The sequence below is a fragment of the Sinocyclocheilus rhinocerous genome, unplaced genomic scaffold (assembly GCF_001515625.1).
Source record: "Sinocyclocheilus rhinocerous isolate Xijiao unplaced genomic scaffold, SAMN03320098_v1.1 scaffold1595, whole genome shotgun sequence".
NCBI classification, from domain to species: domain Eukaryota; kingdom Metazoa; phylum Chordata; class Actinopteri; order Cypriniformes; family Cyprinidae; genus Sinocyclocheilus; species Sinocyclocheilus rhinocerous.
This window is the reverse complement of record NW_015655715.1, coordinates 119,302-146,214: the sequence shown is the minus strand read 5'-3', so window position 1 is coordinate 146,214 and position 26,913 is coordinate 119,302. Positions and strand designations below refer to the sequence as shown.

Genomic DNA, 26,913 nt, shown 5'->3' with positions numbered 1-26,913 from the left:
CTGTAAGAAACAGGTGGAATGTACACATCAAGCTTCATGTTAACTGGAGTTGTCCGCTCTCGCATTGCTGTGCCGCTGTCATCTGAGACAATATTGAAAGGTGCATTTCTAGGCAGCACAGGAATATTGCACAGTGTTTTCAGGTCTAGAGGTACAGCATTCTGGAGTGGTTTGGATCAGAGATCATGTAGGTGTTTATAGTGTTGCCCTATGAACGATGTCACATTTTTAGATGTATTTGAAGGTGTAATTAATGTTTGTGTGGCAAACACACATAAATACATACTGCGTGTACACATGTACGTATTTGTGTGTGTATGTGTTTATATGTCAGCTCTTTGTGGTCCTTCTCTTCTCTGAACACAGTGTTCATCTTCCTCCAACAGGAGGCAGTGGAGGAGCACCTCTCACTAAAGCTGGAGAACGAAAGATAAAGAGGACATGAGGAAATGTGTACAACAAAATCTGTAAAGGTTTATCTTTATGGATAGGTCAAAGTTAAAAGTAAGGTCTTTACTCTTGTTGATTTGGCTGGGATAGCTCTTCTGGAAGGGTCTGTATTCTTCAGGCGGGGGAAGGTCCTCTATAGGGTGGAAGTCATACCTGGACTCAAAATCATCTGAGAAGAGACATCAAACATTTATCAATCAACGACAAAACTATTTTATGCACTACCTAGTGGACAAGTAGCTTTGCATATGCTGATGTTTAACTACCATGTCAAGATTAGCACATTAATTTAATTTAGGATGTGGCTGTTAGAACAACTTTTCACAAATGTTTTTGCTAGTTCTTCATATGAAACCTGTGATAATCTGAAAAATTATTATATTATAAAATAATATTATTCATCTATTCCACAGTCGTTTGCAGATTAAAGCTTCATTAAATATTTAATGAAATACATTAAATATACATTACATTATGTAATGTATGTATATTTAATGAATATTTAAACACATTAAATAAACAATGTACACTAAAAAAATCCAAATGGTGCAAGTATTTGTTAAAAAAATACAATAAAAACAGGAATGCTGTGAAATGGAATTGTAATTAAAATAACTTTTTAATTGAAATATATTTAAAAAAAATACCCCAGCAATTTTCAGCATCATTACTCCAGTCTTTAGTGTCAAATGATCCTTCAGAAATCACTCTAATATGCTGATTTGCTGCTCAAGAAACATTTCTTTTTATTATCAATGTTGAAAACAGTTGTGCTGCTTATTTTGTATTTATTTATTTATTTTTGTGGAAATTGTGATACACAACCATTCAAAAGTTTGGGGGTATGTAACATTAAAAAAAAAAAGATAGAGAAATTAATACTTTTATTCATCAAAGATCAAAGGTGACAGTAAAGACATTTAATGTTACAAAAGATTTATATTATTTTTTTAACATTTAATAGGTTTAGAAAAAAAAATAAAACAACTTTTAATTTAAGTGAACTTAAAACAACAATTATTTTGTCACATATTGCAATTTCAATTGCTAAATGCACATTCAGAGTTGGAGTTTGTGTGGAGCAGCACTGAGTGTGAACGGAGCCACATGGAGACACTGAAAACACTGGATCATATGCTGCTCTCGTGTAAATGAACACAGACTCGCTCTGAAACACGCAACGCAACGGACTAAATTACATTACATGAAAAATGACGACCTTATTTTTCAGAACTACTTATCTGGCATTACATCTCTGTGTTCAAAGAAGGCTTTGTTGACGTGTGTAATGAGGAAATAAGTGGGCCGCATTTGAATTACTGAGAGCTCATTTGACTTCAAGGGTTATTTTCATGTGCTGATGCACAATAGACTACAGGTCCACAACCAAAATCAAAGTTCTGATCTAAGAGCACTTCCCACACACAAACAAATGAGCAACTAAGAGAATGAACTGATGTTCCAAAAAAAGATTGCATTATCTGTTTGATGAATATGGTGGAACTCACCAGAAAAAGACTTGGGGGCAGATGACGTATGTCCATTCCGGAGAGGTGGAGGAGGAGGAGGTGCATGTCCTGAAGACTGGCGTCCAGTAGAGGAGAGAGGAGGGGGCTTCCCTCGACTAGGGGGTTCAGAAGATGTTTGTGGCCCGCCACGGTAAGGGGGTGGAGGGGGTGGCGTTTCCCGAACCCCGTTACGAGATGTAGGAGGAGGAACCTGAGGAGCTGAATGAACACTTCATTTTAAAAGAGGTCTACATTTACTATATTCTTCAACAAGCCACCTCTCGATATTTCAGCCCAACAAATTTTACTTATTGCTACTTTAAGAATAGTTTTTTTTTACGTCTAGTAGATTATCTATGTTGTGTGCATTAAATAGATGATGAAAATCAAAACACATCAGATAAGAGCTAATAAAATGTCACTGTTTCAGTCAATAATTTCGGTCCTCCAATACTATTTTGTCTAAAACCAAAAATTCTTTTTTTCGGCCAAATCATTTCAGTTGCCGAAATTTTGGTGCATCACTTTTGTCAAGCCCTAAAAATGACAAAGAAGAATCATAAAATCACTACAAATATATTATTTATTACTTGTTTGCGAAATTTCAAATTTTCAGAAGCCTAGCGATAGCTTTGAGTGACTGAAATTTCATTCCGTTTCTTACACAAATCTATCGTACAGCTTCAGAAGACTTGGAATATAGCGTACAAGACCAATGTAAAAATATTTTTGGTGATTTTATGGTGCCATTTCATTATTTTTGCAAAGTATTGTGAACATTGCGGCCAACTTCCACATGTTCATATGGTTTTAGACTGGCAATAGAGAGCAACAGTCAGGTTCCTGGAAGTAAAATTGCATTAATTTTCACCATAGAGCAATTGACCCTTCACCGGGAGTTTGATTGACAGGCGATCTGACCAATCATAACGCAGAATCTGCCATTTTGTCTGACAAACAAACCAGGCAGGAGAGTAGATTAACGTCGTGGACTTGAACTTGAAAAAGAAAAATGATGTGTATTGACGTCTTTCCGTGGTTGAAACAAGATATCTTCTGATGTTCATTCATGTTCATTTCGTGCTATAACTAGTAAAGAGGAAGAGATGATAGGTTCATGTGCCGCTTGAGCTGAGGCGCTACAGCGATCTGTCACAACACATTACAGAGCCACAAAACGGTATTTATTGTTTGAATTTCTTAAAAAAAAAAATTACAAAATTTGAAAGCTGACACTTTGTTTCATACCTGAAGTAACCTGCTCTGTCTTGTCTGTTGGCGTGATTTCAGTGTCCTCTTTGCTCCGCAATGTATTTTTCACTACGTGAGAACATGATGTGTGGCATGAGAGTGCCATAGCTTGTCGGACGTTGCAGCAGTAACCAAGGGGGGCGGGTCTTTGCGAGGGGTCAGCTGATTTTGAACAATAATTTATAAACATACAACTTATAAAACAGGCCTACAGTGAGCTAAGAGGTTGTTAATAAATGGTATACACTTTTGTTGAAGCCATCAAACCGCCAAATTGTGATCAATACTTCTATATTTTTTCATTGTTTTAATTATGATCGTACCATTCGCGATTGCAGTTCTTTTCTTTCTTAAAGCTGTTAAGTACACAGTCTTGTACCTTTGTTTTTTGTCAGATTTTCAAATACTTTTGATGTGATTCACCCTCTAGCTGGTTGGCTTAGTTCATTTTTTTTATAACTCTTTAACGAAGAATTTAAAATCCTTATGAGAAAAATATTTGAGGAACTAAGGCCACCGAAAAAGTGGCCAGGCACTAATGCATTCTATAGACCTAAGTCAAGTTAGATGCCATACTGAATTTAACATGGATGAAAATGAGGCTGTGATGGATAGATTTACAGTCTTTACAATGGCATTCACTATATAATTGTCCTAGATCACATAATTTTCACAACTCACAACTTTCAAAACTTAGTGGGTTTTTTTCTACTGAAAGTTTTTTTTCCTCCCCGGAAAGACATTTAATCAGATGAACAATTGGTATGATGGTAAACAACAGTATAATGCATTGAACACACCGTACTTTTATCCTCACAGCCTTGTTTTCATTCCCATCAGAAATAAAATATGGCGCTATCCTGACTAAGGTCTATAGTGAGAGAATTTTCAGCTTGTATTTTACCTGTGCTACGCCCCACTGGATCACGTGATGGTGGTGGGGGTCGTCTGTTCTGCTGGGCAGGGGGTGGAGGAGGAGGAGCCTGGCTACGGACGTTAGCATTGGCATGGCTTCTCTTGTTCAGCGAGTTTCGTCTCTGCGGCAACACAGGGGCCGGGTCACCATTTGCAGCATTAGTCGGCTGACGATAAGGAGGAGGAGGTGGAGGTGCATTTGAGGAAGTGGAGGAGGATGAAGAGGAGCGAGATGAAATAGGGGGATGTCTAGAAGGCCCATCCCGAGCAGAAGATGGTGGCAGTGGAGGCCCCTTGCTTGCAGGCGGTGGTGGAAGGGGTTTCTCGCGACTGTGTGCCCCAGAACCCTGTTGGCCTGAGGTGGGTCCACGATTGCCACCGCGACTGAATGGTGGGGGTGGAGGTGGAGCGGAGTTGGTGGGTTTTGAGGAGCTGCTGGCAGCAGACGGTTTGGAGACGTCTGGCACGGAGGGACGTTGATTTCGTGCCTGTTCTGGAGGTGAGGAGCGACCTCCATCACCACGACTGGAGCTGTCTGGTTCAGAATGACCCGCAGCACGAGGTACTGCAGGCCTAGAGCCAGGCGGCCGCAGCGCTGACCTTCCTACAGAGCTGTCTGTGTGGACACATTAATAAAACACTTTCAGATAATAATTAGGGCTGCACGATATTGGGAAAAAGTGACACTGCTAATTTTTTTCCCCTGCAATATATATTGCGATATGAAAAAATTATGAAAAACATGCATTTTCACCAGATGATTTCATATTTGTAAAGAATGAATCATTCTAGAGTTAGCAGGGTGATTTTGTTGGGTAGTGCATCTGCATAGAAAATAAAAATAATTTTGAAATCTTTTTACTCTGAAGATTTGTTTTGACTGTGAAATCCTTTTAGGGCTCAACAATTTGAGAAAAACTTGGATGTTTCACAAGCCACATTTCCACTGCTTTTGATTTATTAAATATGACTATAAAATAATTGTGATTATTCTGAATTTAAAATACTAAAAATAAGAACTATATTGTAACAATACTGCAAAATAAAAAGAGTAATATAAATCATTTTATTTTACTGTAAAATTACAATACTAATATTTTTGTCTTACTTTCTTTATTTTCAAAAAGTAAACCATCAATATTTTATTTTAAAGGGTTGCCAGCAATTAAAAATGAACCAAGCCGTTTTCATGAACTGCACGTGTGTAAATGGCACTTCACTCCAAAACGCTAAAGCATATATTTATAGACATAGATTTTATTTTGACATATCGAGCAGCCCTAAAAAAAAAAATCACTGCACTACACTACTGTGAAAGGGGAACATACCTCCAACTGGTCGTAGTTTGGGCACTCCTCCACTGAACAGCCCTCCCATGGCCATTGGCCCAGAACCACCTCCGCCTCCGCCTCCACCACCGCCACCTCCGCCTCCGCCTCCACCACCGCTGCCACCTCGACCTTCAGGCCAAAACAAAAACACTGCATGGTTAGCTGGGTCACGTCAAACATTAATTGTATTTTCAGCAGTAGTGCACTACAGATGACTTACTTTCAATTATAGGTGCACTTCTGTCATTGACCACAGTGGTCTTCTTCAGGTTGGTGCCTTTGCAGATGTCTGACAGCAGAGCTCCTCTTCCTTTCGCGTCATCTCGATTAAGTTTTGGAGGTGTGGTGTTTGCCTGAAAGTAAATACATTTGTATGTTGAAAAAGTGATCTCTTCATTTATTAAAAAATACATTAAAAATGCAATTCATTGACTTGAGTTTCTCTTCTAAGATGAGATTTGTTGGTAATTTCTGAATTTAAATTCATTATGATATTTTTTGTGGGGCACAAAGACTGAATACATTTTTAAAAACACTAATCTTATCTTAATCATTAATCTTAGGGTGACCATACGTGCCATTTTCCCAGGACGCGTCCTGGCCAGGATTTCTATATTGCCTAAAATATCTAGGTTTTGGCTTTGTTTGCGTGTGCAGACTACACATTTGTGCCTTATTTACCCCTAAAGAGTACATATAAGTACCTTAAAGGTACATATTAGTCCCTAAATTTTTCATTTTTGTACCCAAATGGTACATATTAGCACCTTTTGAAAAAGTACTGCCACAGCCACAGCTTTTGTACCTTTTTTTCTGAGCATGTATGATAGGGTGACCATACGTGCCATTTTCCCAGGACACGTTCTGGCCAGGATTTCTATATTTCCTAAAATATCTAGGTTTTGGCTTTGTTTGTGTGTGCAGACCGATCGGTGTGTGACATCAAAGTACCATACAGACGGTTATGCTTTCGAAACGCTCTCGAGTTACTTTGATGTCAAACACTGATCGGTCTGAGCCGTGCTGCTTTTAAGTCGAACACACCTAATATTTACGCGTAATTGCATCGCTTTGACCGTAGATCCCACCTTCTCACACGCCATGATTGGTCCATTATGTACAATGCTTGCATGTTATTGGTCAAACTACTTTTCGATCATTACCTTCAGCAAGCATGAAAACAGGAAAACAAAGCCAAAACAAATCCTGGCCAGGACGCGTCCTGGGAAAATGGCACGTATGGTCACCCTAATTAATCTTTTTCTTTTTTTTCAAGAATGCATAATCTTTTATTATGTATTGAAAAAAGTAACAAATGCTTTACTGCTTATTAATATTTTAAAAAGTCCAGCAAATGAAAGTCATGTGGTGAAACCAACATGCAGAAAAAAAAAAAATTATTACACACAATTATATGATAGAGAGGACCTCTGCAGACCCTCATGGCTCTGTGCCAAAGTCAGTCTCTTAAACTATAAGATTATTTAAATTTTTTGTAAAATATCATATATTATATTTTAGGAAATAAACTAAAAAAAATTATATTTCTAAATTAATAATTGATGTCTTTGGTCAAAAAAAACAACAACTTAAATATATAAAACGTAATGATATTTCTTAATTAAACCTAATGACACACCTAAATTAATAATTCAGCAATAAAGTTTCATAAAAATATATAAACATAAAAACATTAAAAGTTTTTAAGTTCTTGGCACATGTGCTTTAATCTAGAGTTTTTAAACAATTTTCTTTTCTTTTTATTCATCATTGACAAAAAAATAAAAAAGGGAGTTGGAAAAAGGTAACATGAATTAAGGAAACAACAAGAGGATAAATCGCTGCAGTGAGACGAGACACATGCTACCTGCTCCTTGCTGTACACTGACCTGGTTAAAGGTGGGGGGTGGTGGAGGTCCAGGCGGAGGAGGAGGAGGAATAGGCATCCTGGCAAATTCGGAAGACGTCGACAGTCACCTCAATCTTCAGCACTTGGTCTTATGCTCTCACAAAAACTCTGCAAGGTGAAAGAATTACAGCCATCAGACTTCCATGCACAGCTTCAGGTAAATCAAGAGATGGTTGTAACTAAAATAAGTGCTTTAAAAGATAGCGACTCATCACAGTGACATATTCATCAGTGGTTAACGTCATCAATGTAGCATCACAGTACCTTCGAAACCACCTGACTGTTCCAGGAACTACTTAGCAGCGGACGCTCCTCCACATAGTAACCATAGAATATTTCTAAAACATTCAAACGAAAAACCCATATTTGTCTTTTTTTTTTTTTTTTCTGACATGTTGATCTTCCTTGCTTTGTAGAGGCGCTCACGTGTCCACAGATGAAGTGGGAGATACAAAACTTCAGCAGGAATAACCGGAATGTTGCTAAGCAGGATCTGCTGCCACACAATGACTAATGGAAGTGAGAAAATGGGTGAAGCACAAGGACTGCGGCAAACATGAATAAAAACTGTATGCTTGTGACCTGAATGGCTCATCTTCATTACATTCAAGCTATTATACGCTGTTATCGAAACGCCTATTGCTGCTCTATTTAATCATGGCTTTGTCTATGAACATGTCTAATAAATAAAACTACGAAAGTTCCACACAAATCTCCAAAACTAATACTGCATATGGTTTGATTCCCGAAATCAACATGTGATTGTCAACACATGGACACTACAATAAAGAAATAAACCAGCTTCTGTCACACAAACTCATCAACCCACTTTTAAACATGGTGACCTTTAGAGGTAAACAAATACACAGTCTCTATACAATTAAAGGGAAAAAATAAAATTCTGTCATCATTTACTCATGCTCCAGTTGTTCCAAGTGTTTCTTTCTTCTATTGAGCATAAAAGAAGATGTTGTCTGATGGTCCGCATTGCCTTCCACAGTACGGAAAAAATACTATAGAAGTCAATGGTGACCAGAAACCAACATATCAAAATATCTTCTTTAGTGTTCAGCAAAAGACAGAAATTCATACAGGTTTAGAACAACTTGAGGGTGAGGAAATAACAGAATGATGACTTTTAACAGTATTTAATGCACTACAAAACATTTTAGATCCAGAAAAATAAGCTTGGCATTCCTCACATTGTCACATTACAGGCAAACAAAATCAGCCTTACCAAATCAGACAAGGGCCTTGTTTATGACACCCAACTGTTGCAAGAATCTGTTTGTGGTACGCATAAAAGCACATGTGAAAAATGTAGGGAAGTAGGAGTTTAATCTTTAAAGTTTCTGCACTTAAACCGACAGCTGGCTACATTTGATCTGGAACGCAAGATTCACATCAAGACCACAAAAACAATGCCTGGTGTCAAATAAGGCTGTCATTTAATCCAATAAGCAGTTGATGTATTTTACACAGCTGTTAACTGTAAGGAACGTGCAGACTTGATGTCGTATGCACATTTTTGCTTGGCAGTTGTAAAAGTAAATGTCTTGTGACCAGAGGTGATAGAACCTTATCTAAGCCTGCAGTATCATATTTGATATGTAAACTTCTAAACGTCTAAGAATCTAAATTATCCACGTGATCAAAACTTTGATGAAAATCCTGTTGCACATGCCTTCTGTTGTCTAACTGATAGTTTACCTTTTTTTAGTAAGTAAAAGGCCTTTTAGTATAATTCTAAAAACGTACTTCAGTTTGAGGTTTTTGGTAGTTTGGCCCTCTAAAAGCTTTAGCCTCTAAAAAGCATAATACAGATGCAAATACCATGTTTGGAGCATATAATATTAAAGATCGGTATTATAAACTACTGTCACGTCAGACCAATGTGTTCATAGACTTAAAATCTATGTAATTTTAGAGCAAAAAGAAGGAAATGAATAATGGAAGAAGTCAAACCAGCTTGTGAAAATGATGCTGTGTATGTGTTGGTTAACATGATGATCATGCTTAACTGAGTCAACAAGCACTTAAATAGTCAGTGACTGAAGTGACCATACTTGTCATGCCATACAAGATCCTGAACAATCGTGAAATGTGATACAGGTTCAAGCACGTACAGGTATGTATTAGGTAAAACCAAAACCTATGAAATACTACCGATGTCGTGAACATCACAAATGATGGTGATTCATAAACGAATCGTTCTTTTGAGTCGGATCTTTCCAGTGAATCGGTTGAACAGGTTCACAAAACCGGTCTAAACGACTCGTTGATTAATAAAAACAACCCAAAGTGAAACAGTAAAAGTGCAAAAACCTTGCGCAAAGTCACTTGTGTGTTCATTGAAAATGTCATACGAAATGTAAAGTTAGGCTAAATAACAAACAGGTCAACTTGATAACTTGTTATTCTTCCGGCTGTAAAGACGTTGGCAAATCTTACCTGTCGGTCGATGTGCGATCCTGTCCCAAACAGCATTAATGTTAAACAGTAACCGGCTGCTCTTTCGCCGATGATCCGCTGTTTGACTGGCCACCGAAAAAACCCTGGTAAGTTAACTAAGTAACTAGTCGGACGAGAGCTTACTGTGGTCCGCTGTCATACTGACGTACTATAAAATACTAACGTTTATGGCCAACACTGTAAACTTATTCCGACCAGTTCACAGCGTGAAACGAAAGCACAAAAGGCAAAGATTCACAAAACCGGATGTCTTGTTGCTATTAACATCGCTGCCCAATGTTTGAGGGCAATACTGTTTCAGCGCTGGACTGGACCACTGGGCTTCAGCGAACCCAGTTCTACGAAATCCCGGAAATCCCGGAGTCGGTACAAAATGGAGGCAGGAGGCCGAAAAAATCCGATTGCATCCGGAAAGCAAAAGCTGTAACTACATATGGCTAACCTTTTCCCCTTGCGTCACGTTGCAGTGGTAATGTGTCGCATCTGCCAAAACGCAAAACATTGTCATTTTGTTTTATTTATTTATTTGATGACAATGGTGACTAAAGGAACTACATATTTCTAATAATTAGTGTTGGGCTCATTACCCAAAAAATTTAATTTATTACTCATTACTAGTTATTCCTTTCAAAAGTAATACTTTACTTATTACTTTCTGGCAACAGTAATTAGTTACAGAACTAGTTAGGCTACATTACTTTTCCTTCACGCCCCACAGAAGTTTCTGCCTCATCATTTGACCAAAATCTACATTTGATCGCATTCAGAAGTTATTACAAACACTCAATGGTGTTTGATAGTGTCTTTTAAGTAAAAGTGTTGTATTAATTGTCATGTGTAGCTTGAAGCTAATTGTAGATATAATTTCTCTGTTACCCAAATCTGATTATATTTCATGAAGTATTTTATCAAAAGAAATCACATAAGTTCATAACATTTTTAATTATAGTAATATAATTTATACCGGGATCAGATGGATGTGCGTGAGCATGCCAGAGTAAAGTAATGCCACAATGTTCTTAATGCCACAACTTAAATACATCCGTGTTTAGATAACCTTTCTCCTGACAAAATCAGTGTAATGGCAATATTTCCATCTCCTGAGCTTTTCCATATTCCAAGCTTTCCTGATACACTGACTTCATGTGCCTGTGTGAGTTGTGAAAATTATGAAAATAAATCTAGGAATTATTGGATTGTTATATTTCAAATCAGTAGGGGTTGAGGCATCAAAAGTAACTAAATAATGAGCTGTTTTATGGATGGTAACTGTAATATTATTACTGAAATCTTAATATTAATTAGTTACACTATAGTTACTGCATTAGTTACACTAAGTAACATTGTTACTGTAACTAGTTTTTAGTAACTAGTTACTGCCCAACACTGCTTATAATAACTTGTCAAACTAACCATAGATTATGGTTACAAGTAATTTTGAACAACAAAAGGTTTCGTTCATTTAGACCCGATATAGGCTAACATATTACATAATATTCTTGATTCTGAGTTTTCACGTTTTGATCAGTGAATTTCCATGACTTTAGCCTACAAGTATTTTTAACATCACTTATATAAGTTATAGTTAGAATATACATTGGTATCTCAGGTAAGAGATGTAAAAGGTGAGAACAGGACACATGACCCTGCAGGTTGGGTTCAAACACATGCCCACGATCACAACAGCACCTGATAGAGAGCGCACCCACCCTCCAGGCCACAGCTCCAAAACAGTCAGCAGCAGCACACACGAATCTACACAGTACAGTACAAAATGTGTTTGACAAAGTCCCAATCAGTAGGACATGCAAATAGATGACAGACAGAAGACCAATCACAATTTAGTATGCAAATAAGTCCATGGGAATTTTTCAAACTTTTAATCATACATTACTTAGCTCTAATTTGCTAACTCTTATATGTGAATCTTTTGGGATTTTTACTTCACACAATACTTTTTTGGTCAATTCTTATATGGGCCAGAATGTTTCTAAATAATACAAACACTGCTGCCCACGTTCTGTATGCAAAACAGCTTTCCAGGTTGGCCTTTAAATGATCATGACTGACTACGGTAGACTCTTATATACAGTCATGTGAAAAAGAATTCCATGGATTTCCGTATCAGGACATAATAATAATAATAAAAAAATATCTGGTCCTTGGCAGGTCTTAAAATTTGGAAAATAAAACCTCAGATGAACAACAACACATGATATATCACACTGTGTCATTATTTATTAAAAAAAAAAGTCCAAGATGGAAAAGCCATGTGTGACAAAGTTAGGACACCCTATGATTAAATTGCCTGTAGATCCACTTTTAGCAGCAATAACTTGAAGTCATTTTCTGTATGACTTTATCAGTCTCTCATATCGTTCTGGAGGAATTTTGGCTCACTCTTCTATACAACGTTACCAGTTTATTGAGGTTTGTGGGCATTTGTTTATGCCCAGCTCTCGCCACAGCATTTCAGTCAGGATAAAGTCTGGACTTTTGCAACACCATGATTCTTTTCTTTTCAGCCGTTCTGTTGTAGATTTGCTGGTGTGCTTGGGATCATTGTCCTATTGCATGACCCAATTTTGGACCAACTTTAAAGGGGTCATATGATGCGATTTCAATTTTTCCTTTCTCTTTGGAGTGTTACAAGCTCTTGGTGCATAAAGAAGATCTGTAAAGTTGCAAAGACTAAAGTCTCAAATCCAAAGAGATATTCTTTATAAAAGTTAAGAGTCAGCCACGCCTACCTAAAACGGTTCGTTCTAACACGTGTGTTTTTTTAACCTTAAACCACATAAACACATTTCATTACACCAAATACACAAAATAATGTTCTTTTTAGCAACATCATATGACCCCTTTAACTGTTGGACGGATGGCCTCAAATTTGACTCTAGAATACTTTGGTATACAGAGGAGTTCATGGTCGACTCAATGACTGTGAGGTGCCCAGGTCTTGTGGCTACAAAACAAACCTAAAATCATCAGCCCTCCACCAGCATGCTTGACTTTTGGTATGAGGTGTTTGTGCTGATGTGCTCTTTAGGTTTTCACCAAACGTGGCACTGTGCATTATGGCCAAACATCTCCCCTTTGGTCTCGTCTGTTCAAAGGACATTGTTCTAGAAGTCTTATGGTTTGTTCAGATGCAAATTTGCAAACCTAAACCGTGCTGCCATGTTTCTTTAGAGAGAAGAGGCTTTCTTCTGGCAAGCCTTCCAAACATGCCATACTTGTCCCATATTTTTCTAATTTAACTGTCATTAACTTTATCATTTAACATGTTGACTGTAGCCTGTAGAGTCTGTGGTGAAGTTCTTGGGTTGTCTGCCATTTCTTTGAGCGTTACACGGTCTGATATTGGGGTGAATTTGCTGGGACATCCACTTCTGGGAGGATTGGTGTCTGTTTTGTCTGTGCTGCCATGGTTTTTAGAGAGAAGAGGCTTTCTTCTGGCAAGCCTTCCAAACATGCCATACTTGTCCCATATTTTTCTAATTTAACTGTCATTAACTTTATCATTTAACATGTTGACTGTAGCCTGTAGAGTCTGTGGTGAAGTTCTTGGGTTGTCTGCCATTTCTTTGAGCGTTACACGGTCTGATATTGGGGTGAATTTGCTGGGACATCCACTTCTGGGAGGATTGGTGTCTGTTTTGTCTTCCACTTGTGAATAATCTTCCTCACTGTGGAATGATGGACTTCAAATTGTGTGGAAAAGGCCGTATTACTTTTCCCAGATTGATGGCAGCAGCAATTGCTTTTGTAAGATCATTGCTGATGTCTTTCCTCTTTGGCATTGTGTTAACACACACAATGAAGGCTCAGACCAGCAAACTGCCAAAACTTCTGCTTTTATAGATGTGCTCACACTTGCTGATGATCATTTAATCAAAGGCATTTGATTAGCAGTGCCTGACCGTTACTTACCCTCTTAAATCCCTTAAAACTTACCCTTGTTAACAGTAAGTGTGTCCTAACTTTGTCACACATGGCTTTTCCATTTTGGCTTTATTTCTGTTAAATAAATAATGACACAGTGTGATATATCATGCATTGTTGTTCATCTGAGGTTTTATTTTCCAAAATATAAGACCTGCCAAGGACCAGGTAATTTTTTATTATGTCCTGATACAGAAAACCATGGAATTCAATAGGGTGTCCTACATTTTTCACATGACTGCATATGCAGATTTTGTTATAATGTGCAAATACTCTGTAAATAGCAAGATATTTTTAAAGTAACATTCAAGTAAATACTTTTTTCAAAATAACTACTTTAAAATATTTCAATTACATAACATTTGAAGTATTCTACAACAACAACTGCTTTTGTATATGTTGAAACAACAATGTTAGTAGGAACATTTTAAAATGATTTATATACATCCTTCAAAACAAATCCCCCTAGCCCTGTGTACCTCACTGTATCACATGAGTAACTTAAAAACAAACAAACTAACAAATGGCAAGAAACAAGAGACATTCTCCAGACAAAACATTTTACATGTGTATGTATATCTCATCCACATTGCATTTATACATTACTGTAGCCTTTTACATAATTTACAAAATATATATGATTTACAATATTTAATCAGGCAAGATCCACATAATATTGTCACATATTTTATCATAAAGTTATGTGAAAAAAATATTTTTTTTATTTATATGAGCATAATGATCTATGATACTGTAAGTGCAAGTTTAACATCTCCTTTATGGAAAGGTTTGTTCATCAGTGTTAAGAAGTAGTGTAGAAAAAAGTTTGCTCAAGCTCATTTACAGCATCTTTAAGTTAGTTTTTAATATGCTATTAGTTTTTATCAGCCCTGTAAACATGAATGCCAAGGACAAGCTCATTCTTGTCTTCCACGTCCCTTCCTTTAAATTATCCTACTATATTAGTTTAAGAACGTTAAATTTCGACCCTTTCAAAGTGCTTTCTGGAACCTCCAGATCCATTGCATGTATTTGCAGATGTCTCATTGTCTGTCTGCCACTATAGCCAGTTTGCCCACTTCCCCATCCACCTCTTCTAGGCATGCCATTATAAGTGTAGCATATATCATCAGTAGTGTAATGACGTCTAGGAACCATTTTCCTATAATAACCTGCATTATCACCTGAACTTTGCATGGTATTCATTCCCATATTTGAATTTTTCACAGCTAAATCTTCTCTACTTCTTGAAACTTGAAATTTAGGCACTGATATATTGTTCCAGTTGCCATCAATATCAAAGTCACTTGCTTTTGTTTTATGATGTCTTGACCTGAGTGCCCCAGACATATCATTGTTGTAAACACCTGATGATGTTGGACCTACTCCAGAGATTCTAGTTTGGCCGGAGAGATGTTCTGGTATTGGAGACCACTGAGCTTTTGCAGAAACTTTCATGTCTCTGTTCAAGTCATAATAGGTGTCCTGCATGTTAAATTCTGGGGCACCATATTTCTGATGAGTCGGTATTCTGATGTCTCTTGAGAGATCATCAAGATCATACGTTTTGGCTGCCTTTGTTTTACCTCTTGGAACCGCAAAGCTGTTAGCATGCATTTCTGTATAGGTACCAAAATCTACATCAGACCCCAGGCCTTGAAAATCAGAGCTATCAATTCCTCCTTTGATTCGGGGGGTTTTGAGATCCATCTTTGGAGAGGTGAATTTAAGATCTCTTCCTTCTGGCATGTTTCCTTGGAGCTTCAGTTTCCCCGAAGGAGCATCAATGTCAAAGTCTGTTTCGTTCACATCAACACTGGGTTTCTTGAAATTTGGTCTGTTTATTTTGCCTTTAGGGAAATCAACATTCATGTCTGGGGCTGTGATATCTGGCTTATGAATTTTAGGAGCTGAGAGGTCCATTTTAGGGGTCTTTAAATCATAGTCAGGTTTCTTTATTTTGGGTCCTGAGAAACTAATGTCAGGCATTTTAAAAGCAGGCATTTTCATTTTACCAGATGGTATGTCCATGTCTGGAAGAGTAAGGTCTGTTCTTGGACCTTTAAGATCAACATTAGGACCATGGACTCCAATATCAGGACGATTAATCCCTGCATTTAGTTTGGGAGTTGATGCTCTCAGATTAAGGTCAGGCTGATCAATGTCAGCATCCACATTCATATGTGGCCCTTTTACACCTGACAGGCCAAAACTGGGCATCTTTAACTTTGGCATATTCAATCTACCTGAAGGGCCATTAACATCAATATCAGGTGTTTTAAAATCTCGGTTTAGGCCTTTCAAATCAGTTTGAGGCAGAGTCAGATCCATGTCTGTGGTATTGATTCCTCCCTTTATTTTGGGACTTTTGAGATTCAACTTTGGAGATTTGACTTTAAGATCAGGTCCTTCTGGCTTGCTGTCTGAGAGGCCCAGCTTCGGCAGTTTAAATTTACTTGAAGGTGCGTCAATGTCAAAATTTGGAATGTTAAAATCAAGATTGTTTTTTTTTAAATTTGGTCCTTTAATTTTACCTTTTGGGAAATCAACATTCATGTCTGGGACTGTAATATCTGGCTTATGGCCTCTGATGTCTGGTGAATCAAAGTCTGCCTTAAACTTTGGAGCTGACAGATCCATTTTAGGGGTATTCAGATCATAGTCCGGTGTCTTGATTTTGGGTCCTGAGAAACCAACATCAGGCATCTTGAGGGTGGGCATTTTCAGTTTTCCAGATGGTATGTCCATGTCTGGAAATGCAAGGTTGGTTTTTGGACCCCTGAAATCAGCATTAGGTCCGTGAGTGTCAATATCAGGACTATTCATCCCTGCATTTAGTTTGGGAGTTGATGCACTTAGATTAACGCCAGGCTTATCAATGTCAGCATCCACATTCATATGTGGCCCTTTCAAACCTGACAAGCCAAAACTGGGCATCTTTAACTTTGGCATATTCAATTTACCTGAAGGGCCATTAACACCAATATCAGGTGTTCTGATATCTAGGTTCGGGCCTTTCAAATCAGTTTGAGGCAGAGTCAGATCCATATCTGGGGTATCAATTCCTCCCTTTATTTTGGGGCTTTTAAGATTCAGCTTTGGAGATTTGACTTTAAGATCAGGTCCGTCTGCTTTGCTCCCTGAGAAGCCGATTTTTGGCAGCTTAAATTTACTTGAAGGTGCATTTATGTCGAGGTCAGGTGCATTCATATCAAGATTGGGTTTCTTGAAATTTGGTCCTTTAAAGGTACCTCTAGGAATATCGACATCTATGTCTGGGCCTGTGATATCTGGTTTATGACCTCTGATGTTGATGTCTGGTGAATCAAAGTCTGCCTTAAACTTGGGAGATGACAGATCCATTTCAGGGGTTTTCAGATCACAGTCAGGCGTCTTTATTTTTGGCCCTGAGACACCAAACGTAGGCATCTTTAAAGTGGGCATTTTAATTTTTCCAGAAGGCTTGTCAATGTCTGGAAGAGTACGGTCTGTTCTTGGACCTTTGAAATCAGCATTAGGTCCATGTAAGTCAATATCAGGACTATTAAGCCCTGCATTTAGCCTGGGAGTTGATGCACTCAGATTAAGGTCGGGCTGATCAATGTCAGCATCCACATTCATATGTGGCCCTTTCAAACCTGACATGCCAAAACTGGGCATCTTTAACATTGGCATATTCAGTTTACCTGAAGGGCCATTAACATCAACATCAGGTGATTTGAAATCTAGGTTTGGGCCTTTTAAATCATTTTGAGGCAGAGTCAGATCCATGTCTGGGGTATTGATTCCTCCCTTCATTTTGGGGCTTTTGAGATTCATCTTTGGAGATTTGACTTTAAGATCTGGGCCTTTTGGCCTACTACCTGAAAACCCAAATTTTGGCAGCTTCAGTTTACCTGAAGGAGCATTGATGTCGAGGTCAGGTGCATTCATGTCAAGATTGGGTGTCTTTAAGTTTGGTCCTTTAAATTTACCTTTAGGGAAATCAAGATTCACGTCTGGACCTGTGATATCTGGCTTATGACCTTTAATGTTGATGTCTGGGGAATCAAAATCAGCCTTAAACTTTGGAGCTGACATATCCATTTTAGGGGTCTTCAAATGATAGTCAGGTGTTTTTATTTTTGGTCCCGAGACACCAGCCTTAGGCATCTTTAAAGTGGGCATTTTCATTTTTCCAGAAGGCTTGTCAATGTCTGGAAGAGTAAGGTCTGTTCTTGGACCTTTGAGATCAACATCAGGTCCATGTACATCAATATCAGGACTATTTATCCCTGCATTTAGTTTGGGAGCTGATGCCCTCAGATTGAGGTCGGGCTGATCAATGTCAGCATCCACATTCATTTGTGGCCCTTTCAAACCTGACAGACCAAAACTGGGCATCTTTAACTTTGGCATATTCAATTTGCCTGAAGGGCCATTGACATCAATATCTGGTGATTTGATATCAAAGTTAGGGCCTCTTAAATCAGTTTTAGGCAGAGTCAGATCCATATCTGGGGTATTGATTCCTCCCTTTATTTTGGGGCTTTTGAGGTTCAGGTCTGGGGAATCAAAATCTGCCTTAAACTTTGGAGCTGACAGATCCATTTCAGGGGTCTTTAAATCATAGTCAGGCGTCTTTAGTTTTGGTCCTGAGACACCAAACTTGGGCATCTTTCAATGTCAGCATCCACATTCATTTGTGGCCCTTTCAAACCTGACAGACCAAAACTGGGCATCTTTAACTTTGGCATATTCAATTTGCCTGAAGGGCCATTGACATCAATATCTGGTGATTTGATATCAAAGTTAGGGCCTCTTAAATCAGTTTTAGGCAGAGTCAGATCCATATCTGGGGTATTGATTCCTCCCTTTATTTTGGGGCTTTTGAGGTTCAGGTCTGGGGAATCAAAATCTGCCTTAAACTTTGGAGCTGACAGATCCATTTCAGGGGTCTTTAAATCATAGTCAGGCGTCTTTAGTTTTGGTCCTGAGACACCAAACTTGGGCATCTTTAAAGTGGGCATTTTAAATTTTCCAGAAGGCTTGTCAATGTCTGGAAGGGTAAGGTCTGTCTTTGGACCTTTAAGATCAACATTTGGTCCATGTACATCAAAATCAGGACTATTTATGCCTGCATTTAGTTTGGGAGCTGATGCTCTCAGATTAAGGTCGGGCTGATCAATGTCAGCATCCACATTCATATGTGGCCCTTTCAAACCTGACAGACCAAAACTGGGCATCTTTAGCTTTGGCATATTCAATTTACCTGATGGGCCATTAACATCAATATCAGGTGATTTGATATCTAGGTTTGGGCCTTTTAAATCAGCTTGAGGCAGAGTCAGATCCATATCTGGGGTATCGACTCCTCCCTTTATTTTGGGGGTTTTGAGATTCAGGTCTGGAGATTTGATTTTAAGACCTGGAGCTTTTGGCTTGCTACATGAGAAGCCAAATTTTGGCATCTTCAGTTTACCTGAAGGGGTATTGATGTCGAGGTCAGGTGCATTCATGTCAATATTGGGTGTCTTTAAGTTTGGTCCTTTAAATGTACCTTTAGGGAATTTAAGATTCAGGTCTGGGTCTGTGACATCTGGCTTAAGTCCTTTAATATTAAGGTCCGGGGAATCAAAGTCTGCCTTAAACTTTGGAGCTGACAGATCCATTTCTGGTGCCTTCAAATCATAGTCTGTTGTCTTTATTTTTGGTCCCGAGACACCAAACTTAGGCATCTTTAAAGTGGGCATTTTAAATTTTCCAGAAGGCCTGTCAATGTCTGGAAGAGTAAGGTCTGTCTTTGGACCTTTAAGATCAACATTAGGTCCATGTACATCGATATCAGGACTATTTATCCCTGCATTTAGTTTGGGAGCTGATGCTCTCAGATTGAGGTCGGGCTGATCAATGTCAGCATCCACATTCATATGTGGCCCTTTCACACCTGACAGACCAAAACGTGGCATCTTTAGTTTTGGCATATTCAATTTACCTGAAGGGCCATTAACATCAATATCAGGTGTTTTGATATCTAGGTTTGGGCCTTTTAAGTCAGTTTGAGGGAGGGTCAGATCCATATCTGGGGTATCAATTCCTCCCTTTATTTTGGGGCTTTTGAGATTCAGGTCTGGGGAATCAAAAGCACCCTTAAAATTTGGAGCTGACAGATCCATTTCAGGGGTCTTTAAATTATAGTCAGGCGTCTTTAGTTTTGGTCCTGAGACACCAAACTTAGGCATCCTTAAAGTGGGCATTTTAAATTTTCCAGAAGGTTTGTCAATGTCTGGAAGTGTTAGGTCTGTTCTTGGACCTTTAAGATCAACATTAGGTCCATGCAAATCAATATCAGGACTATTTATCCCTGCATTTAGTTTAGGAGTTGATGCACTCAGATTAAAGTCGGGCCGATCAATGTCAGCATCCACTTTCATATGTGGCCCTTTCAAACCTGACATGCCAAAACTGGGCATCTTAAACTTTGGCATATTCAATTTGCCTGAAGGGCCATTGACATCAATATCTGGTGATTTGATATCAAAGTTAGGGCCTCTTAAATCAGTTTTAGGCAGAGTCAGATCCATGTCTGGGGTATCGATTCCTCCCTTTATTTTGGGGCTTTTGAGATTCAGGTCTGGAGATTTGATTTTAAGATCAGGCTTTGGAGCTGACAGATCCATTTCAGGGGTCTTTAAATCATAGTCAGGCGTCTTTAGTTTTGGTCCTGAGACACCAAACTTAGGCATCTTTAAAGTGGGCATTTTAAATTTTCCAGAAGGCTTGTCAATGTCTGGAAGTGTAAGGTCTGTTCTTGGACCTTTAAGATCAACATTAGGTCCATGCAAATCAATATCAGGACTATTTATCCCTGCATTTAGTTTAGGAGTTGATGCACTCAGATTAAGGTCGGGGCGATCAATGTCAGCATCCACATTCATATGTGGCCCTTTCAAACCTGACATGCCAAAACTGGGCATCTTAAACTTTGGCATATTCAATTTGCCTGAAGGGCCATTGACATCAATATCTGGTGATTTGATATCAAAGTTAGGGCCTCTTAAATCAGTTTTAGGCAGATTCAGATCCATGTCTGGGGTATCGATTCCTCCCTTTATTTTGGGGCTTTTGAGATTCAGGTCTGGAGATTTGATTTTAAGATCAGGCCCTTTTGGCTTACTACCAGAAAAGCCAAATTTTGGCAGCTTCAGTTTATTTGAAGGAGCATTGATGTCAAGGTCAAGATTTGGTTTCTTGAAATTTGGTCCTTTAATTTTACCTTTTGGGAAATCAACATTCATGTCAGGTGCTGTGAGATCTGGATTATGACCTCTGATGTTTATGTCTGGGGAATCAAAGTCAGCCTTAAACTTTGGAGCTGACAGATCCATTTCAGGAGTCTTCAGATCATAATCAGGTGTCTTTATTTTTGGTGCTGAGAGACCAAAATCAGGCATCTTGAAAGTGGGTGTTTTCATTTTTCCAGAAGGCCTGTCAATGTCTGGAAGAGTAAGGTCTGTTTTTGGACCCTTGAGATCAACATCAGGTCCATGAATGTCAATATCAGGACTATTTATTCCTGCATTTAGTTTGGGAGTTGATGCACTTAGATTAAGGTCAGACTGATCAATGTCTGCATCCATGTTCATATGTGGCCCTTTCAAACCTGACAGGCCAAAACTGGGCATCTTTAGCTTTGGCATATTCAGTTTCCCTGAAGGGCCACTGACATCAATATCAGGGGATTTGATATCTAGGTTTGGGCCTTTTAAATCAGTTTGAGGGAAAGTCAGATCCATATCTGGGGTATCAATTCCTCCCTTTATTTTGGGGCTTTTGAGATTTAGGTCTGGAGATTTGATTTTAAGATCAGGCCCTTTTGGCTTACTACCTGAGATGCCAAACTTTGGCAGCTTTAGTTTACCTGAAGGGGCATTTATGTCGAGATCAGGTGCATTCACATCAAGATTAGGTTTCTTGAAATTTGGTCCTTTAATTTTACCTTTAGGGAAATCAACATTCAATTCTGGGGTTTTGATATCTGGCTTATGACCTCTGATGTTGATGTCTGGCGAATCAAAGTCTGTCTTAAACTTTGGAGCTGACAGATCCATTTCAGGGTTTTTCAGATCACAGTCAGGAGTCTTTATTTTGGTTCCAGAGAGACCGAAATCAGGCATCTTGAAAGTTGGAACTTTCATTTTTCCAGATGGTATGTCCATGTCAGGGAGTGTAAGATCTGTTTTTGGTCCTTTGAGATCAACATTAGGTCTGTGAATGTCAATGTCAGGACTATTTATCCCTGCATTTAGCCTGGGAGTTGATGCACTTAGATTAACGTCAGGCTTATCAATGTCAGCATCCATGTTCATATGTGGACCTTTCAAACCTGACAGGCCAAAACTGGGCATCTTTAACTTTGGCATATTAAACTTCCCTGAAGGGCTATTAACATCAATATCAGGCGTTTTGAAATCTAGATTCGGGCCTTTCAAATCAGTTTGAGGCAGAGTCAGATCCATATCTGGGGTATCGATTCCTCCCTTTATTTTGGGGCTTTTGAGATTCAGGTCTGGAGATTTGATTTTAAGATCAGGTCCTTCTGGCTTGCTACCAGAGAAACCAAATTTTGGCAGCTTCAGGTTACCAGAAGGAACATTTATGTCGAGGTCAGGTGCATTCAAGTCAAGATTAGGTTTCTTGAAATTTGGTCCTTTAAATGTACCTTCAGGAATATTCACATCCATGTCAGGTGCGGTGATATCTGGCTTATGACCTCTGATGTTGATGTCTGGTGAATCAAAGTCTGCCTTAAATTTGGGAGCAGACAGATTCATTTCAGGGGTCTTTAGATCATAGTCAGGTGTTTTTATTTTGGGTCCTGACAGGCCAAAATCAGGGAAGCTGAAAGTGGGTGCTTTCAGTTTTCCAGATGACATGTCCATGTCTGGAAGGTCTGTTTTTAGACCTTTAAAATCAGCCTTTGGTCCATCAATTCGTATATTAGAACCATTAAGACCTGGAGCTACTTCAGGGGATGACAATGCAAATTTTGACCCCTTCATACTTCCATCATAACTAATGTCAGTATTCTTGTTTCCAGAGAGGCTAAACTTTGGCATTTTAAATTTTGGCTTCTTGACATTAACTGATGGTACTTCCATATCCATATCAGAAGAATTAAGCACTGCTTTTGGGCCTTTAAAATGTCCTTTTGTGAGGTGCATCACCGGAGATCCTTGGGTATCCGGCAATGTAAGACTTGAATCTGGTGTATTAATACCAATATCTACTTTTGGATCTGTATATGTTCCACCGCGTAGGTTGATTTCACGATCAACATTGGTCAAGTTCATTGTGGAATGATGCGATGGAACATCACTTGCAATATTGGGTTTGATCTTTGCTGATCTCACCAGGTCAGATCCTTGTAGTAACGTATCGGAGTCATATTGATGATATTCCATGTATGGTCCTACTTGATTGTCAGGTTCTGTTTCATATGGAGTGAGACGCATCTGATCTGCATTCTCAAGTAAAGCTGCAACATTTACTTTGCTTTTGCGGTCAAGTGTTTGGGTTGTCACTGGCCCCCTGTGTATGCCATGTCTGTTTTCCTTAACAGCTTTATTTCCTTTCATGAATTTCTTGACTTTAGCATTGAAGAGCTTGTCGTATGAATCTTTCCACACCTGTTGAAACATTTCAATCATTACAAATTCATTTGTTTGGGGGTTTTAGGATTCAGGGTTGAAAAACAAATGTGAATGTGATGTACACAGACCTCATTAGGAGCTTTGATATCCAGACTTTCCAAGCTCTTGCTGGATTTCAAACCATGCTTCATTAACTCCTTGTCATTATCAATTAACTTCAAAATGTCCACAGCTTCATTCTTCTTTTGTTCATTCCTCTTTAGATCAAACAGACCACTGGCACCTACAATTTCATCGTCTGAAATGAAAATGTAATGTGCAATGTAGTCTATTATAAACACTTTTCCTTATATTTTCACCATATCAACAAGGTTCATGGCAAAAGCCATTTTCTCCACAGTAAAAGTTTTCTGTAACAGAACCAGCAATCTGATGCTCAGTTAATATACAATGATATGAAAAAATATTTTTATTCAAATGTCATGAAACTGCACCTTCATGAAAGTGCACGTCCGTGTATTCCAAACCCTCTACAGGGACATCGTCATCTTCAAGCAGCAGGCTGTCAGAGAGGCTTCTTCGAAGAAGAGCCTGCAAATTAGATAATATCATGGTGTATTTTTTTTCATATTTCATGAAATTAAATGCATGTATAGAAAAAAATATATAAAAACCACAATTAAAGATTTTTGATGAGAAAAATAATAAAAACCACAAATGAAAGATTTTTGATGAGAAAAAAAATAAAAACCACAATGAAAGATTTTTGATGAGAAACATATACTGCCAACTGCACTACTAATATTTAATTATTAATTCATTTAACATTTATTCCTAATAATGACATACACATAGACTTTACAACATATTTGATAGATCACACAAACAAAATATAGTTCAGATACAGATTGGATAAAACAAAAAAGAGGTAACATACCATTTCACTAGTATGTATTTACAGTGAAGCATCCAAAACTCAAACCTGTTGATGCAAAATAAATGATTCAGCAGCAGCAAGACACCCAAGATTCAGTGCTAATTATTATTGACACATATGTAATTGTTAATGGTTGGTCATAATGCAATGACAGACCTGAACATGTGAACTATGAACATATGGGTCAATCATTGAATGAAAAATGTCCTTGCCTCAGAATGAAGCAAGACTGAGCAAACGGCACTAACTAAATTCAAATTCTGCATTTCTGCAAAGTCTGCATTTATCCCAGTGGCAAACAGACGAAACTGTGAGGTATTCAAGGAATTGTTCAGGGATAGTGTAACAAGAGGGCGTTGGGAACAGGTTAGGCCAGACAAAGGAAACTGTGAACAGACCTTACCTTTTTAACCACACCCTCTTTATTAAACATGCGTAATTGTAGAGGTACCAGGTCCACCCATGATCATCTGTAAGGGCACATATTTTGATAATCTGTTCATCTATTTAATTAAAATGGTCTCATTTCATTGAAACAGATTTCAAAAAGCATCCAGTAACTATTATCTACAGTATATCATCTATTTAACATGCACAAAACCAATTTATTATCCTGTATATTTACAGTAAACACAAATTAAAGGTACAGGACCTGAAAATGTGCTTCAGAATTTTTTTCAATAGTCAGTAACAATATTTAGAAAACATGATCCCCAAAAAAATAATGTTATTGTACTCATTCACAACTTTAAATGTCTTGTAACCATCACTGTGCAATACTTTAATATTCACAACTTAAGTGCAATTTGTAATATGAATACATTAAACCACTGTGTGAGCGCTGCATGGTCATTCATAAAAAAAAACAGCTGAACACCTGCGCTTGCTAGACGACCAAATTTTACCTTTAATACCATATGGGCTGTTTTACGCAACATAGCACAGTTCAAAGTACTGTTGTAAATTTGAACAACAATGAAACGGCTTACCTTGTATCCTATGAGCTTTTAAATCCTTGTTCAATATCAGCAGTGATAATGTGCCATGCTGAAGAGTTTTCACTTGATGTGACCGTGTTTACCTCCGTTCTCTTCTCACTGTTTATGGAATTCTCACCGCGGCAGGTAATACACTTGAAGAGTAGACCAACTGGTTTAACCAGGCCAAACACATACCTCATAAAAGCTTCAGCATCACCTGTTCTGCACTGGAGGCAGGGTGACATAACAATAACAAACCTCTCCCTAATTCTAGATTGATGGGAGGAAATCAAAAGGAATGGTTAAAAAAAGATTCAACTATGCACACATGTACTCCCACATGACTCATACAAGTTGGGAAACGGCCACCTGTACAAGGCGTAGTCACTCTCACCCAGGTTGATATGAGCGTTCACACCTCTAATGAAACCAGTTATGCATTGTAAATTCTCGGAAGAGAGAAAGCATTCAAACCACAGAAATAAATATTAGAACAGTTTGACTCTCACACTTTAGTTTGCAAGAATGAAAAAAAAATAAAAAAATTTTTTACCAGCTCCAAGAGGGGAAAACTACTTTGAGTAGATCCTCCTGAAGACAAATTAATAATTAAAAAATGGAAATCTGAAAACAGACCAATAATTAAAAACAAACAAACATTTACTTCTAAAATACATTTTTATCCATACAAATGTGACCATTTATAAAACAACAAACAATTTTCCCTGAGTTTTACATTGTTCTACATGGTATAACATACAGGTATTTGCACATATGCAATGTTTTTTGTCCATTGCACATGGACTCCAACTACATTCTTAGCTGAAAGTACAGTATTTTAAACTCAGACTTCCCCTCCACGTAAGAGTTTCTGGAAAACAGAGTCTTCTCTTTGGCACAGAGCAGCAGGGCTGTCAAACTCCACCACCTTCCCAGCATGCATCACCAGCACTCTGTCAGAGTCCATTATTGTATTCAGTCTGTGGGATAAGAAAGACTGGTTGGGTTTGTATGGTAACAGAGATGTTCTTGACAGGTATTTCAACTAAACAACATGTTAATTCAAAAAGTAGATGGAACAGGTAGAAGAAAATATGGGTCTCTAGGTTTTGTTTCTTTGAGTGGTGTTAATCAGACAGCAAGACACCCAAAAACTAAATTAAAGGGATAATTCACCCAAAAATGAAAATTAGCCTATGATTTACTCACCCTCAAGCCATCCTACGTGTATATGACTTTCTTCTTTCAAACGAATACAGTCAGAGTTATATTAAAAAAATGTCCTGGCTCTTCCAAGCTTTATAATGGCAATGAATGGGTGTTTAGAATGGCAATGAATGAATGGCATCCATCTATCATAAATCATACTCCACACAGCTCCCTGGAGGGTTACTAAAGGCCTTCAGAAGTGAATTCATGCATTTGTGTAAGAAAAATATCCATATTTAAAACTATACATCGTAATCTCTAGCTTTCTCTAACTGTTGTACACGTGTTCACGAGAGAGTGGTGTTCCAGTGGATGACGTAGGACGTAGGCGAACGCGAAAGCGCAGAGGAGAGAGCAAAACAAAACACTGGTCA

At 38.2% G+C, this 26,913-nt stretch overlaps 2 protein-coding genes across 3 annotated transcripts; both read right to left on the bottom strand.

The window, feature by feature from the left end:
• Nucleotides 1–344: 344 nt before the first annotated feature.
• LOC107718872 (WAS/WASL-interacting protein family member 2-like) lies at nucleotides 345–10,209 on the bottom strand. Of its 2 annotated transcripts, none has more exons than XM_016526109.1 (8): nucleotides 9,816–10,209; nucleotides 7,345–7,472; nucleotides 5,676–5,808; nucleotides 5,453–5,584; nucleotides 4,114–4,740; nucleotides 1,959–2,177; nucleotides 518–619; nucleotides 345–416 (listed from the first exon to the last, which is right to left on the bottom strand). In XM_016526109.1, the coding sequence occupies exons 2-8, from the start codon at nucleotides 7,399–7,401 to the stop codon at nucleotides 370–372; spliced, it is 1,317 nt and encodes a 438-aa protein (XP_016381595.1). In that variant the 5' UTR covers nucleotides 7,402–7,472; nucleotides 9,816–10,209; the 3' UTR covers nucleotides 345–369. The 2 variants fall into 2 exon arrangements, with proteins under 2 accessions (XP_016381595.1, XP_016381596.1); XM_016526110.1 differs by lacking the exon at nucleotides 9,816–10,209 and adding an exon at nucleotides 7,629–8,254.
• A 3,729-nt stretch (nucleotides 10,210–13,938) lies between these two features.
• Nucleotides 13,939–25,436, bottom strand: LOC107718868 (neuroblast differentiation-associated protein AHNAK-like). Its single transcript, XM_016526103.1, has 7 exons — nucleotides 25,340–25,436; nucleotides 24,754–24,820; nucleotides 24,351–24,395; nucleotides 23,908–24,004; nucleotides 23,542–23,711; nucleotides 20,435–23,449; nucleotides 13,939–18,365 (listed from the first exon to the last, which is right to left on the bottom strand). The coding sequence occupies exons 3-7, from the start codon at nucleotides 24,351–24,353 to the stop codon at nucleotides 14,739–14,741; spliced, it is 6,912 nt and encodes a 2,303-aa protein (XP_016381589.1). The 5' UTR covers nucleotides 24,354–24,395; nucleotides 24,754–24,820; nucleotides 25,340–25,436; the 3' UTR covers nucleotides 13,939–14,738.
• Between the last annotated feature and the right edge of the window lie 1,477 nt (nucleotides 25,437–26,913).

What these genes read in the sequence shown, in the direction of transcription:
- LOC107718872 (XM_016526109.1), bottom strand. Translation starts at nt 7,401, where the DNA reads ATGCCTATTCCTCCTCCTCCTCCGCCTGGACCTCCACCACCCCCCACC. An exon ending in CACCCCCCACCTTTAACCAG is followed by an intron (nt 5,809 to 7,344) that starts GTCAGTGTACAG and finishes ATTTACTTTCAG; the next exon opens with GCAAACACCACACCTCCAAA. An exon ending in TCCAGTGGGGCGTAGCACAG is followed by an intron (nt 2,178 to 4,113) that starts GTAAAATACAAG and finishes GTGTTCATTCAG; the next exon opens with CTCCTCAGGTTCCTCCTCCT.
- LOC107718868 (XM_016526103.1), bottom strand. An exon ending in GGACGTGCACTTTCATGAAG is followed by an intron (nt 23,712 to 23,907) that starts GTGCAGTTTCAT and finishes TTTTCATTTCAG; the next exon opens with ACGATGAAATTGTAGGTGCC. An exon ending in ATATCAAAGCTCCTAATGAG is followed by an intron (nt 23,450 to 23,541) that starts GTCTGTGTACAT and finishes ATGTTTCAACAG; the next exon opens with GTGTGGAAAGATTCATACGA.